This window comes from Sparus aurata, chromosome 12 (genome assembly GCF_900880675.1).
Source record: "Sparus aurata chromosome 12, fSpaAur1.1, whole genome shotgun sequence".
Taxonomy (NCBI): Eukaryota; Metazoa; Chordata; class Actinopteri; order Spariformes; family Sparidae; genus Sparus; species Sparus aurata.
In genome coordinates, this window is record NC_044198.1 from 9,772,465 (window position 1) to 9,788,871 (window position 16,407).

At 39.3% G+C, this 16,407-nt stretch overlaps 1 protein-coding gene across 1 annotated transcript in view; it reads left to right on the forward strand.

Moving 5' to 3' along the window:
* The window catches only part of il11ra (interleukin 11 receptor subunit alpha), a 50,665-nt gene that overhangs the window by 24,885 nt on the left and 9,373 nt on the right, over window positions 1-16,407 (forward strand). Inside the window, exons 2-7 of the mRNA XM_030435883.1 lie at window positions 6,826-6,922; window positions 11,653-11,719; window positions 12,309-12,475; window positions 13,171-13,285; window positions 13,497-13,660; window positions 15,062-15,225. Coding sequence (XP_030291743.1) covers window positions 6,826-6,922; window positions 11,653-11,719; window positions 12,309-12,475; window positions 13,171-13,285; window positions 13,497-13,660; window positions 15,062-15,225 — 774 coding nt within the window. The remainder of the gene's footprint in view (window positions 1-6,825; window positions 6,923-11,652; window positions 11,720-12,308; window positions 12,476-13,170; window positions 13,286-13,496; window positions 13,661-15,061; window positions 15,226-16,407) is intronic.

Here is a 16,407-nt window from a genome sequence, read left to right on the forward strand (position 1 = left end):
TGGATAAAAGTGTGGCTTTTCACATTTAGCTTCAAAAAGACCTCCTTCAGCTGCAGAGGAAAGTGGTTTGTGGTAATATCAGGCCTGTAGAGATTCAAGTATGGCTTCCAGAGGGAGTTTCAGTGTACCGTTGATTGGCTGAGGAGTGAGCTTCACTGGTTTTAACAAACAGTCATGGATTAGTTTGCGTTGCATCACAGGAAAAACAAGGTATTCTCAGGAATTAGATAAAACCTATAGCAGCAGCAGCAGCAGAGATTAAATTAAGCTTTCCTCTTGTTCCTATTTTTTCTTTCCTCAGTCGTGTATCAACTTCCACCTGGGCTCCTTCCGATGGATTAAACCAAAGGATTAGAGCTAGTTTAAAGTATTTGATTATTCGCAGACTATTTTGAATTGGTTTGAGTAATTTTTCAAGAATAAAAAAGGAATAGCAATTATAGTATCTAACCTAAGATCCCACGTTCAGTGTTTGTTTGGTTGAGAGAGCATGGTTTGAGATTTGATTGTCCTCTATTGTGGCCATCTGCCAGCAATAACTCCAAATGTTTGGGTGGAACCTTAGATTGTCAATCTAGACATGCCTCTGCATTCACTAGATGAATTTACACACATTAGAACTCTTAGAACACACTTAGAACAGACCCTAACAGAATGCCATACAGATACAGCAGAGCTGGTAGAAAACAATGCTTATGCAACATGTGCAAGTGACACTCAAATAATAGCAGGAACGTGTGCTTAGAGGCTGGAGGACAGATTAGGACTTTGCTCTCAAGGAATAGCATTGTTCTCAAGGGAAGGAGTATAAGAAATCTTCATGTAAATATGTTTACTGGACTTTGAACTGTCTGGCACTAGAATTGGAAAATAAAGAGTGCCTGGGCAGGAAAACAGTGGCTGGGAGGGAGAAAATAGACCTCTAAAGATGGTGAGGTGGAGGTAGAGATAAGAGAGAGCAAATGGGAATTAATTGAATGGAAAAATTACATGAAAGTGAAGGAAGGTGCAGGAGGATGGAGCGTGCATTTTCTGATCTCTAGTTACTCTGAGGGAAAGCAGGAAAGGGAAGAAGGCAAGCCGTCATAAAGCATGAAATAAATATGTTTACTGAACCTTGAAAGTTCTGGCATCAGAGGGATGTAAACTGGAGCCAAGGACTGACTGCTGAGCAGAGCGGAGGGAAAAAAGCGTTTGTGTCAAGGTTCAGAAAAGTAAGCAACATAAACTAAAAGCAGTGGACAGTGGGAAACAAGGTACCCCAGATGTTGCAGACAAGCATCCAAATCAATATTGTCTTCACCAATTTATTCCTATCAACAAATATTTACTGCTTGTTCACTAGAGGGATTTCTACAGAAGGGCATGACATAACCTCTGCTCATTTATTTATTTCATGCATAAAGGGGCTATTTCCCATTCTCAGTAAATATTGAAATCCCAGCAATGACGCAAGATATCGTAGCTGTTACACTGTTATTTTGGTTTGACGTGCGTAAACCTTTGCATATTTTGACTAATACACTAACTTAAGGCTCGAAACTTATCAACCTCTTGTAGAAGTATACTCCACTTCTCCTGCTGGTGATCCATGTCTAAACACTCAGAGTTTAGAGGTCTGCTAGTTTTTATGTTCCAGCATTGCCTCCTCTAGCTCTAAAGCTGTATTAAAGGTAGCTACTGAGTTGAACAAGGTGGATTCTGGGAGCTGGGAATATTGTTCACAAGCAGTTTGAAATGATTCTGTGGACACTGATGGTTTTTCTCTCACACTGACTCTTCTTTGGATGTCGTTGGAGGCCATTGTAACTGCAGGGGAAAGCTAGAACACTTTGTTCAGACCACCGTTCAAGGTGACGGCATGAGTATTCCTTAAGTGATGTGCACAGTCAGAGAAATAGTTTATGATTTGCATTCATTATCCTAATTGGATCTCAGCGGGGTGTGAAATCCTGTGTCGTTGACCAGTGCACCAGCTGGGCGGCAGGTACAGAATGTACTGGGTGTAAAAGGCTTGACAAAGCATGAAGGGAGGGATGGAGAGAGGAAGAGGAATGTAAGCAAGTGAGTGAGGGAGACAGGAGTCGGTGAGATTTGAATTTGCTGAGTGCGCTGTGTGAAGTTGCAGTGCCGTAGTGGTGAATGTAACACTGCCCTGCTACATCACAAGACACCAGTCGAAGCAGAGGTAATCTCTCCTCCTGTATAGAGTTTTCAAGAACTCTATTGGGGCATATGATCTTAGTCTTTACTGCACAGTTTCTTTCCTCTGTTTTTTTTTTTTTATCTTTCTTTTGTTTGTTTTTGGCAGAAGCATATAGGCCAATTAACTGGAAAAGGAGGTGTTGAAATCCACCTCTAGTTGATTGATCTGTATCCTGTGAAGTGCGATTTGCTCTTAAATTGCCGAAAAAAGTCGGGCCAAGGTAATTTATATTGAAAATGGTGTGATGACAAATGGGCCATATCACTGTTCCCACAGTGGTTAAGTTGTTAATGGTGTGTTTTATTTAGCAGGGTTCAAACTTTTCAACCTTCACCTGTGCTAGTGTGAAAAGTAATAGAAAACAAAGTAGAACAACTACAAAACTAAAGGACAGTGAAAGTACGTCCATAGAAATATAGTTTGAAGGAGATGGATTTACTAACTTATGTTTCCGCTGCTGTGTATTTTACGATACCTGTCTTGAAGCCAAAAGTCATCATTCTCACTATTCCGCATAGTTAATTAGGATCTATAAGCGTCGTCAGTCAGTGTCCAACATTCACCTAACACATTGTCACCATTGTTTGGTCTCTGGCAGCCGTACAGCACTTGTATGAACCAAACATAACACCTTGTTTTCCAGATGAAAAGCTCCCCTGATTATATTTATTTTCTACTTTAAACAAACTGATGATCTGTTTAGCAGCGTGACCTCATGCTTACAAAGATTGCCAAGAACCAGAGGTTACAATCTTACAGTAATAGCGGAGGCCTTAATGGGCCTCTTAACGATTTTAACAAAAGTCCAGTGTATCTGTCACACCCAGTATTGCACACAGCTGTCAAGGTAGTAATGTAGTTCTTTAAAATCAGTATTTTGTAGCCAGTGCAAGATATAACAGTGTAAGGTTTTGGTGCAGGTGTTTTCCCCAGCATTCAGGAAGTAAAAAAAAGGAGATAAAACATGTATTTCTTCATGTGCTTTGACAGCTCCTTGTTCAAAGCAAGTAAAATTGAAGAAGCAGCTTCACTTTTACTAACATTTCATCCATCATATTGTGGTACAAGACATCTTGATTCCATCCTTTCTACAGCTGTCAGTCACAATTTATGACACAGGGCTCAGTCTATTCTCAACTGACAACACTCCAGCCAACCGTTCTTCGTGAGGTCTCTGTGACCACCAGAGAAGATATAGAGAGGCAGCATGATTTGCTGTCAGTCTTGATAAACTTATCAGACAGAATAAAGTTTGTTACCCTGTGCTGCCTAAATCTTTGCCTGTATGCATTGTGAAGAAAGCCTTGGAAAAGGAAATTATGATCACACATGCACAATGGTGTAGTTAATTAACACATATTTTTAACTGTTCAACAAATTATCATTTGTGCTTTGTACTTTTTGTACTAGTTTTTGAACATTTGTAGTGTAGGAGTGTTGTTAAAAGAACTAAAGCTATGAACTGTTGATTTCCATTTATATGCAACTGAACAAATACTGTCTCACAAAAAAGCGTTGGTGTATTACATTTTAAATGAAACTGAATCGATGAGAGCGTCATTTTTGGTTTTGTGTAGGCATCCCTACTGTAGTGTGTCATCTTAGGCAACATAAAAGAAACAATCAAACCTCCACGCAGTTGGAGGAGATCAATTCATCCAACGCTCGACTTGTGTGCCTAGTCTCCGCTCTACCTGTTCTTGTTGATGACTCCAGTCCATAGTAACGGAGGATATAAAAGACATGACTATGTAAGCTATAACTGTCTCTGAACTCATCACTCATCACCCCATTTTGCTCTTTGTGAAGCACAACTGTTTGACATTGGAATAAATCCTGTTTTTGTACAGCTGTTCGCTCTGTCTGTCTCCTTAGAAAATTGGCATTGAATGGTGTTAAAGTTGAGGGAGGACGATGAATAGTTTCGTGTTGGAGAAACGAACACATTTCAGAGACACTATTTTATTTGACATGCGTCATTGACGCTGTTGGTTAAAAAACTGATAGCTGCTTTTCAATTTCATCATTTCAGGCTTCATATCAGAATACACACTTTGGAATTTCAGTAGTAGTAGTACAGTAGTATTGGAGTGTCATAACAAACACACTCATTAGAATTCCTGTTTTACAGCTTTTACTTTCTCAGTCTTTCTAGTTTTTACTTTCTATGAGTAACTGTGTTTTAAGTACAGTCTTAAAATGATCCGTCACTTTGTATTTATATGAGCCCCCTCTCCTCGTGGACTGCGTGTGTTTTTTGTTTAACTTTTTTACTTTATGTATGGGTTGGGCAATTTGAGGATTTTAAATCATGACTGATCTTGAAGGCATCCACAACCTACTTTTCAGGCAAATCATAGAGATGGCAATATTTAATGTACTCTTACTTCTGTTCCCAGACATCCCAGTGCCTCATTGACTAGCAAATCTGCGCCATGTCAATGAATTACTTCACAGGCTCCTCCTCTGGTTATGCACTGTAATTAGTGCAATGTGAGTTGTAGCTTGTGGCACGGTGGATGAGGAGCTTGTGCCAAAAAAGAACTCTCTTCAAGGCAATATTGTGTTTTAGTGGTACAAAATGGAGAAATTCATAGGCCATTTCAAATCTGTATATAGCCAACAGGATAGAGAGAAACGACTGGGTTTTAGATTGTGGCTTGTGAATAGATCACGGTATTATTTTTTGTCCACCTGTGACTTGGAGCATCTTTTCCATATTATAGATGTGTTTGGTGCGATTTGTTTACTTGCTCCAAAGATTTCTTTGACTATTTGTGTTTAAACAGGCTTGTGAAGATTGTGATGAAATGATTTGAGTCCTCTATATATAGCTTACTCTCCTAATTGATACATGTTTAAATATATAGCAAAATAGACAGTTTCTTCATTTTTCCTTCATATTGCTTGTCTTTGACCGAGTTGGTCTGAATGTTTTTATTGATCAGACCCTGAATTAAACAACATCCTATTTGAATGGGAAATACATGACCCTGAGGGCATACCAAACCATTTTAATAGGCTTATAACCTCTGTCTGTCACTGTCTGTTCAGGTGCAGTTAAAAGCGTTGATATGTTTTTCATGAGCATATTTCACATGCAGCTCTATAAAGACAAGCAGCACTAGAGATACAGTGTGTGTGTTTGGCAACAGGTGTGTGACTTTGAGCTTAGCAGCTCACAAACACATACACCACATAGTCTTTCACCCTTTATCACATTCATAGAGCCATTTTTAGTCTCACTTAGACACACACATTCACACATAGAGGTGATTCCAATGTCAGGAGATCAGTTGTCCCATTTTGTAAGTTTTAAGCTTTAATCAGATCAGCTTGAAGGGGAGTGATAATACCTAATGGAAAAAAGAAACAATAAAGCGACTGTGTTTGTGTGACGCTGTGAACAAGCACACACATACGCACAAGCACTGACACACAGATTTTTTTCCGAGCGTTAGTGATCCTTATGAATTCAGCTGTCTGTTGAAAATGTCCCTTGAGGATATAGATATCAGCAGCATCAAGTCACCCGCTCATAACTCCATCATACGACTAATGGCAGAGAGAAAGTGTAGATCATTTCTTTCTATTCTTAGATACTCTAATGTGCAGAATGACTTCCTCGTAAGCTGCATATTTCTTTCTTCTACAGCATAGAGGTCTGCTCTGTTGATAACATGTCTTGCTCTCAGTTGAAAGAAATGTACATTTGATATTTTAATGGTGTCAAGAAGGCGCACTGTCTGCACATTTAACATTCAAAATTCCATTGTTTCTCTGTGTACTTAGAGAAGTCCTTATAGGAAACCATGTTAACATTCTCACCATGAGCATGTTAGCATGCTGATGTTTAACCATGTTTGTTTGGCTTTCATTTTATTTATTTAAATTGAAAAGTTCTGTTGCCCTGTTCACTACCAGGCCACAATATAATTATGAACAAATACACTTTTGTTCTTTCTACTCGACTGGCTTCTACTCTTTATAGTGTGCACATCTTGGTTAGATTATATAAGAAAAGTGTTCAGTAGATTTATGGTGCAAAACTGGAGAATGGATCTGTTCTCCAGCACAAGTGGAACTAAAACTTTACTTCTCCCAGAGTTTCTGGGAAAAGTAAAAGGCAGTGGAAACCAAAAAGCATTTCCAACATATTTTACTTCTCTCTTACTCTTTTTGTTTTGGGGGGAAATGTGTTTTTAATTTTGAAATACTCACGCTAAGATAGTCTCTAGAGGCTAACAGTTATTTTGGCCATTGTCTTTCCATTTTTGGACTTCACAGGACAGAATTAGCTATTTCAAGGAAAAAGCAGGCACAGTTGATTCAAGTGATTACAAGCCATTTTTATGTTGGTACATGGTTGCTATACTGAGGGAAATTGACAAAAAGGAAAGAATAGAGAAATTCAGGTTGTTGTTCCCAACATTTTGTCTTTTCCTACCAATTTATTTGTACAAAATAATCCCAAAATGATGATGATAATGATGATGATGATGATGATGATGATAATGCTGCTATTGCTGATGTTTTTAATGCTTGTTGCCAAATCTTTATGTTTGAGAAATGACTTTTAATAACTTAATACCTGTTCCTCCTCCTCTCCCTCTCTCTAGATGCCAGGCCTTTTGTCCAGTCCTGTGTGTCTAACAGTCATCTGGTTTCTATCTTGGTCGCTGCGTCCCAGTCGTGCTCAGATTCAGACTGATGAAGGTAACAAATGTATGCATGCGCAGCAAAGAGAAAGACCCGTTTTTTTACAAGGACATTTTGAAGGCACACACACACACACACACACACACACACACACACACTTTGAAATGCACAATCTGTTAAGGATCAGGCATGGACTCCTTTGGAACTATTTTGGGCACTCTTGACTTATCTTGACTCCAAGTACTTAAGGGATCTAAAGCTACTTCAGAGGAACAGGGAGAGGAAACACACAATTCAGAATAAAAACTGGATACAGCACAGTCTAAGCACAATGTTAATAAGAGAATGCATTTTCTTGTTGAAACACACCATTGTTCACTTAACAGGTTCTTTGTCAGAATTTGGATGTGCAACTTGAGTCTTTTCATAGCTGAATAGGAATTCATGTTTTTTCTGGATTAGTACTCTGCTAACAAGAATCCTATTGTTTAAGCATTGTTTTTTTGCCTCACGCAACCCTTTAGGGATCTGTCTGGCATTAAGAACCCGACTCATGTTTCTTTCGTTTTTTAAGGGATTTCGTCCCTCTTGTCTCTTTTTATTATTGTATCTCTTTCTCCAATCGCTCACTCCAACAATAAGACCATTCGCCTTTAGCCCTTCAGGTGAAACTGTAAAAAGTTTTCCCTCTCCTTTAATTTTACCCTACAGCAGCTCCAGATTCCTTTTTTTTATTGTTTGGAAAGTACTGAGTTTCATCCAGCTTGCAATTTCTGTCCACCCTGCCATCTGATTTCAATGTCAGGAGAAACTTGCGGCCTTCCTGCATGCATTAGTGTGTGTGCACATGTCTACTTGCATGTTTGTGTGTTCATATGTGTGCGGTTTTATGCATGTGTGTGTGAGCACGTGCATGTGCCTCAGCCCTCTTGCCAGAGGCAGAATCAGATATGAGTGGAACGCTGCGGGTTTGGGGAATAATGTACTTCACTGCCAATAAAACATGAATACACACATTCAGAGCAGCCAACTCTTTCACTGCACCAAGGCTCCAGGTAACATGCACACATAGAGACTGTGTGTGTGTGTGTGTGTGTGTGTGTGTGTGTGTGTGTGTGTGGGTGTGTGTGTGCTTGTGTGTGTGTTCTTTCAGTGGTTAAATGTAAAAATTAATTCTGGTTAAAACTGGTTAGAGAAAATTGAATTGAATGATTGACATAGAAGGAAAGATGACACAGAAGAGGAAATGATAAAAAAAAGGGATAAGAAAAGAGGAAGATTGGTCATTTATTAGGTTTAGGGGGAAATTCACTCTTTCAAGGACTTTGACTTCTGTAGCTGCCTAGAAACAGTTTTTTAGGTATGAATATTTTTTCGGTGTGTTTGTTTTAACAACTATCGCTGGAAAACTTGCATTCGATTTTTAAAATCAGATTCTTGATTCTTGATTTTCCATGTTAGTTTCTGCCTTTGTACACATAACAATCTAGGTGATCACTTTACTTGAAGAGTATCTTGGCAGTTGTCAACTGTAAACGACAGACAATTGGTGGAATAGAGCTGTCGAAAAACCCCTTAAAGCTTTTAAGCGAATGATAACAGTTTTAACGTTAGCCCAAGCAGCGTCAAAGCGCCAGTCATCAGCCTTTACATGTAGTCGGTTTGATATCGAAACATTCGCAGACATGACTCACCAACAGTTTGTCATTATTACCATTACTGGCTGACTAAGCAGCTGTTATCAATAAATATAAATGTTTAAATGTCATGATTATATTGATACTTAACTTTAAATACTGTAGATTCGGACTAAAAGAAGACTTTTTTTCTAAATGTTTTGAAAAGGGACAACAACAAGCAACTGCATTTTATTATGTATTTGAGGGTGCTTTTCACACCTACCTTATTTGGTCCGGACTTTTCAGTTTGATCTGGACCAAAGTACCAGGTGTGAAACCACCATGGTCTGACCGAAAGAGTTGGTCCTGGTCCGGATCATACTGAACCATGGTTCATGGTTGCCAGTTTGAAAACATATTTTGTAAGGTTCTTACTTTCGGACCAAATACAGGAAGATAAGTGGTTGCTGTGACATGCAGTTGTATCCAGAATTTATGCTGGAATTATTTATTCATTGGCAATTTGTCCATTACGGCCATAAAAATAAACTACAGACGTGTTGTTTCAAATGGCTATATATAGTGTACATTTAAACAGCATTAAAATGCAAAACACAAGGATAGAAAATGCACCTGTCTCACTGCTTGAACTGAAATTTAGGAGTACACACACGATACATACAAGATGCAGGCAGCAGAGAAATGTCTATAATCCTGTTTGTCCTTTCTAGCTGTGATATCTATGCAGCTTTGTTTACGGGGGCCAAAAAAAGCAGTCTTGGTTGCTCAAATTTATTAAGTGTGCCTTGTGTTGTATGTAATAAATTATCTCCCATAATCACCACAACAGAATGAAGTGGCTTCCATTTGCTAACGTCTCTTTTAAAAGTCTCAGTAGGTTTCATTGTCCTCCTCTCTGTATGCATTTGTCTCCTTTCAGAAGTCTAAATGTAACCACAAAATCACTGTGGAGCACTTTGCTGCTCTTTTCTCCAGCTGTTTTATTTTGCACAGCCACTAAAACAACAGCAGAAACGCCAGCAAAGTGAACTTTAGGTGTCCGTGAAAGCAAAGTATTGAAAAGGCCTTCAGTAAAGCCTTCGACTTGAGTATGTGTGAAGTTTAATTTAGGATTAACTCAGTTGGTCCCTGAAGGGCATATGAGGTTATAGAAGCAGGTAAAACTAATATAAATATACCAATACGGCAAATTAAATAATAACTTCCTCGAAACGCTTCCCCCAGAGTCACTGGGGTGTAACTGATGCAAACAACACATTCATAGTCAAGACTCGACAAAATGTTAAAGGTTATTATCGTTCGTGTTATGACTTTATTACAATTCAAACTTGTTACAAAGAGATTTAAAGAGACAAAGTGAAAGAAGAAAAGCAAAACACCAACCGGGGACAATTTGTTTGTTACCAAGGGAGGAGAGACCAGCAGGGAGTGTGCATGCCTGAGTGATTGAGGTTGAGAATTAATGAAGGTGTGTGCGTGGCAGGCTGGCAGTCAAAGTGATGTTTTTCCACTCCAGATCTTCTGTAAATGCCAGCTTTCATATTATGGAGCCAAACTCAACATGCACACACATACTCTCACACACTGCAGATAGAGTATCAACTCAGCAAATTACTACAGTCACCACAAATATTTGCTCAGTTATACACTGCACTTAGTATCAGTTAGAATCCACACTACCTTCCAATTTTGCATGATGCCAAGTAAAAGTAAGCAGCTTCTATCTTATCCTTTAAGTTAATGATAGAAACAGTTGTTCTATGCTACAAACCGAGCGTTATTGGCCTGTCAGCTGTTTGACATTCATGCATATTCATGAGCTGTCATGGGTAATTACATGTGACATGTTATAGAACGATCTTTAGAAGTACTAGGCTACATTGCATCTGGTCATGGATTAAAGGGTTAGTTCACCATATACATAGTTTGGTCATATGTCCCAAGGCTCGGAGATAGTGTGCAGGACTTCGACCCATTAAGGACCTAAGACACCCGTTAAAAATGCCCTCTGAAACCTGTGGCCATCGCTTGAAAACACCTCATCAAACCTAATGGTTTTCTGAAAAACTTGACACAGTTGTAAACGTTCACTATTGCTCAGCCTCTGGAGCAGATAGGAACTTGGAATCAAAACCATGTAAGAGTTAAAGACTTTGGCTTTAATTAGAAATAGTTGCCATGACAATATCATCCAATACATAATCATGTCATATCAGGCTCTAAATAGAGAAACATGCAAAGGTTGCATCCCATAGTAATGGGTGAAGCTGTTCTTGGGTAGCAATAGTTCTGATTAAAATAGCAGAAAAAACTGAATTATTTGCATGGGTCGTACCACAAAAGGTGATTCGAGGAAGTCCCAACTTTAAAGGCTGTGTCCCCCAAATCGACATAGCAAAAGTTTTCAACAGTTGCTCCGTATCTTCTTCAGAAATGAAGAGAAGAGAAGAATCTGACCTCTGCCTGAATATTGATACTTCGGAAAAATAAGGGACTGAACAAGGTTCACTGTTGTGCGTCAGTGGTTCTTGTTTCCGTCCTCAGTGTTCCAAAAACCAAAGCGCGTCAGTCACTTATTTCATAGTTTCGGTCCTAGTGATATTAAGACGTAGAACACAAGACTAGACAAGAGAATCCTCTGCAGTCAGTTAATCAATCTTATGGCCAGGCAAATCAAGGTTGTGAAAATTGACACATTTAGGTGCTGACTAACAGTTGCATCAGCAGAACTAGGAGCTTTTCACAATCAAACAGCTCAATGCCAATATATTTTTTTTTAATGGCTTTTGAGAGTAACGTTCGCCTGGATCTTGTTATGTTCTAAAAAATGCTTAACTGCTTCTCTGCTATTGAGGTGAACTTGCCGATACAGATCAATACTAATTATGATAAACTTTGTGAAAAACAACACAGACTAGAGACGCTTTATTCTGCGTGCCAAAGTCTCCTCCGTCTACTGTCTGCAGGATCTGTAACCTTGTATGGTCATGTTATGGTGATACTGTTGACTCTACAGTAAATGGTGGCGCTTAAATCACATTAATACAGACTGTGCAGACTCACGGTATGTCAAAATGAGCAGTGTGCAGCTAATGTTAGCCAGACAACAATGTGAATTAATATTTTATGTGATGTCTGTGTTTGCAGTGTCAGGCGTGCAGTACGGGCGCTTGGGTTCGAATGTGACACTGGCGTGCGGGAAGTCACAAACCAGGTAAGGAATGAAAACTATTGCCTTTGTAGCTTCAAGTTACTCAGCATTAACAAATAAATTATCCATGTTCATACACTCAACTGTAAATATTTTTCTGGTTTTATCTGAAAGATACACATTTGTATAAGTGCCTTCCTCAAGAAATGCTCCGAGACAATCCGGGAAATGTAGGAAATCAGGCAACAGAACAGAATAACCGAAGTTATTGTGATTCGAACAGCCAAAAAGTGCATGTATAGCTAAATTAGGTGCAAAATGTTCTGATTTGAAAGACATCCGATATATGCTAAATGTTCTTAAACTAAATTATTCAGAGAGGAAGAGTAAACATCAGCTGAGTCACACAAACAAAACAAGTAAGATGTTATATGTTGAACAGGTATTTAATGTGAAGCCAAGGTCTGATATATTTTTTTGCTGAAATATGTTCCATTGACACACAGTGAGATCTAGAATAATGTTGGATGTATCATTTTGATGAAAGTTGTGATATTCAGATTTAGCTATGATAATGTCCTAGGACTTACATGTTAGTGAATGAAGTCCTCACAAGGACTAAATAAATGAACTCTAACATGTCCCCAACCAGGATCCCTGTGGTGTGGCATCTCAACCAGAGCTCAGCGTTGCCATGGCACAAAGTGACATCAGATGGAAGCTTAGTCCTGCTGCACACCGACCACTCAGCACAGGGCAACTACAGCTGCTATGACAGCCAGGGGCTCCTCCTCCACTCTGTCAAACTCAGGCTGGGCCGTAAGTGCTGTTGTGACTTGTCCACCCTCACTGTGCCTTATTTAGGAGTTATTACACTTTAACGGCTCTACCTTACTTTGAGTCTTTCGCCACGGGACTGCAGCGTTAAAAGAAATACTCTTTGCAGCAGGAGCACGCCTGCGTCCCCCATGTTTTAGCCCCTTCATGCAGACACATCATCCCAATCTCTCACAGCTGAGTTCATTCTTTGGATAATTCATTATGAAAGAAGTTTCTGTTTCTCCTACTCAGACATTCTCATCCCTGTCTAGACTTTCCCTCAACATATTTTCCTCTTTGTTTCTCTCTCATCTTCCTTGAATTCATGCTTGCTCTCTGGTTGAAACAGGGCATGTTAGTACAACAGTGATAATTAGAATAGCACTACTGGATTTAGGAGGAAACGGGTCTTATCGGCCGTGACATAGACAAAGCCCTCCACTTCCTGTAAATGTCTCAAACAGGAAGCGGCTTTCTAAGTGGGCTTCCTTTTTAGGGGCAGGGAGTTTTCCATGGTACTAGCCAAGCCTCTCCTGAAACATTTTGGTTCCTGACAGGGACACCCGAGCTGTTCATTTTTAAACTCGAGGACATGACAGAAAAGCTTTTAAAATATTCGTCTGTTACAGCCCTTGAAATGAAAACAAACACCATCTCTGTCCTGTAAATGAATCTGTCTGACTCCCGTTTCCCAGATCCCCCTGGGCTGCTGAGCATTTCCTGTCAAGTGCCCAATCACACACATGTTCGCTGCTCATGGGTGGATTCTGTGAAGACTTTCCTGCCAGCCAAGTACAATGCCACCCTCAGGTAGGAGTGAGTTACTGCAAGTGAGACAAAAACACCCAAGGCTGAAGGTGACATACAGAATGGGCTATGAAGAAGCGAAATATAGCGCATTTGCAAAGAGTAACAACTTGAGTGGAGTGTAAATGTGTATGCAATATGTGGAAACTTTCAACCATAATTTCTATAACCAAAGAGAATACAACATTTGACCATGTTTTGTCTTGTTTTCAAGGGGAAATGGTCACGAGTGGAGGCCGTGCATTGTGGACATCACCCGCAAGCACTGTGATGTATATCAGCCTCGCTACTGGGTGACCATCCATACCCTGAGAGTCACAGAGACCAATGGCCTGGGGTCCGAGACAACATATGGCCGGTTTAGGCTACACGAGCTATGTAAGATCAACTTTGTGACAAAACATATTTTTTCTTATTTTAGTGAGAAATATTTGTATTGCAATTGTACTTCTATGATGCACAATAGATTTGCATGTCTTTCTCTAGTGGATCATCAGTTATGTCATCTCTCTCTTGTTTCCATTGCTCCACATTCACTTTAGGGAAACAGGCTGCAGCATTGTTCAAAAATTACTATCGTAATTGGCTGGCAATACTGCTGGCCTTGTCCCTCATCTTATAATTTGTTTTTCCCACCAGAACAAGCTTCATGCTTCAAAAGGACCCCAATGTCTACTCGATAACGCATTATACAGATAACCATCATTAATATATTGTACATTTATGGTTAATTGAAGTTTAATTAATAGTTATTTAACTGTGAACAAACAGTGAAATAACTATTTTAAGAAATGATTTATTGCAGAGTTTATACCCTTTACAGTTGCTGGATAAATAGTTTATAAAGCATTAAATTAATTGCTAAAATTGAAATATCTATTAACTCAAGTTTAGTTAACTATAAATATGCTATTTATTAATGATGGTTATCATAAATTCATACTGTCTACTGTCCTGATTTTGCCTACATCCGACACAGTGTTCATGTCCTCAAAGAAGCTACAAGAGGCTTTTACTCTCCGTAAAATCCATGTTTTCTATACACACATACATGCATTAATGAGACAGGTTAAACTGAGCAAACATTGCAAGGCACATCTATGGATACACACATTCATGGAAGCTCAGACATGCAGATGTAAAGCTAAAACAAAGTATAGGAAGATGGCTTATCTTTATGAATATTCATGAAATGCGCACACATGCAGGGTTGCACACGAAAACATCATGGATTTTTAATGCTGTACATAATTCTTATAGCCTGCTGTTGCGATTTTGCCCTTTAGCTCCTCATATCATGACCTCAATTATTTTGTTTTGCTGCTTCTCTGTCTGCGTGACCTTCTTGCCGCTTGCGAGCAGAGCCATTCACTGCGTCCCTGAGACGTTCTTAAGAGCTACTGGATGTTCATGTGTTTTTCTCAACGGCTGAATTCTTTTTGACATGCTGGACTGAAATGTGCTAAGATACATGAATAAAGAGGGTCAGGATTCAAAGGACTTTTGATTAGTTCTGTTAATAGCAAGGTGATTCAAGGATGCACTATTTGGATCAAAGTTGGGTTCACTTTATATTCCTCAAAACTGCAAAGTTATGGCAACACAATGTCAATTTGTCAGAGAGAAAAACAATGGCAACAATAAAGGGGGAAAAAAGACTCCAATAGCAACCAGTTGAAGAAATTGTGTCTTATTGTCTTTAAATAGTATGACCACCGCAGTGGAAAAAGTTTGGTCGAATCTCATTTTCTTTCTTTTTTTCTGCTGTTTTTTTCGCAGTGAAACCAGACCCTCCAGAGTCAGTGCTGGTGAAGGAGCTTGAAGGCTATTCAAAGAGGCTCTATGTCTCATGGAACTCTCCCTCTTCCTGGCCGCTTCACGATGCCTTCCCCCTTGTGTTTCACATCAGATACAGGCCACAGGGTTCAATGTACTGGTCAGAGGTTAGTAAGCAAGGTCAAGCATATTTTTTTAGTGGTGAAATTAAGTGACAGACAAGGTGACATGAGCGACAAATACATCACACCACGTGGACTACTAGTACAGATGGTGGACATACAGTACAGATAACAGAAAACAAGTTACAATGATATGTATATAGGTAGTATAGGTGTGTGTGTGGGTGTGCGTGCATGTGGATGAGAGGCAGATGGTATGATATCATATACACACATAATATGGCATAGATAAATGATACAATCAAAATAAAATAGTAAATAAAGTAAAAAGTATAAATATGAGAAGAGAAGGAAGAGGAAAGAAAAAGAGAAAAATAAATCCAACATTTCATTTCAGTGTGGGTGGGGGCGGAATCTTGTCAAGACAAATACTGCAGCAGGGTGGCCACGGGTCTTTAAAAAGTCTAAAAAAGCCTTAAAGTTTTTAAGTAAATTCAGATTTAACGGGTCTAAAATAGTTTTGGTCACATTTCTGCGAAAAAATATCTCCAGTCTGACGACCAAAGAAGGTTTTTCTCGTATGCACCTCGTCATCAGAGGACTGAAGCAGTATACAGGTCAAACTATAGCTAGCTAACCAGCCTACTAGAAAGATGTTGCCAAGGATTTTGGGAATCCACAGCCAACAGTGCCATCATCTAACCTCCAAACAACTTGATTTTTGATTGTCTCCCATGCTTTAAATTATAGGTGGACATTAGGCTAACGTTACTTATGCAGGAGGTATGTCAGAGGGAGGCAGAGATCATTTGCGAGTGACAAAAACTTGTCTAGTATTTTTTTAAACAGAAATAAAGTCACATGTTGGATTTTGAGAACTTGCTGGGAAGCACAAGCACTAGAGGAGACCCATGCTGAGCATTTCTTCCGTCTCACAACACTTACTATTTACATTAGCTAACGTCTGCAGCCATAAATAGTAACTCTTACAGCAAGCCCAGCTAATCAGCATAGATCTAAAAAGGCGCTGTCAACACTGCTGTCACACTCTGACAGAGGTGTGTCCAGCAGAGTCAACAAAATGCCTTATCTTAAAGCTGCCACGTGAAAACATTTTTGAGATTGTAGATTACAAAAAACATTTAAGGCACTGCAGATGGATAAATGTCTAAATTTTTTTTGTCAGGTTTATGAATGTCCAAAACTCCTTTGCTAGCTGTGTAAACA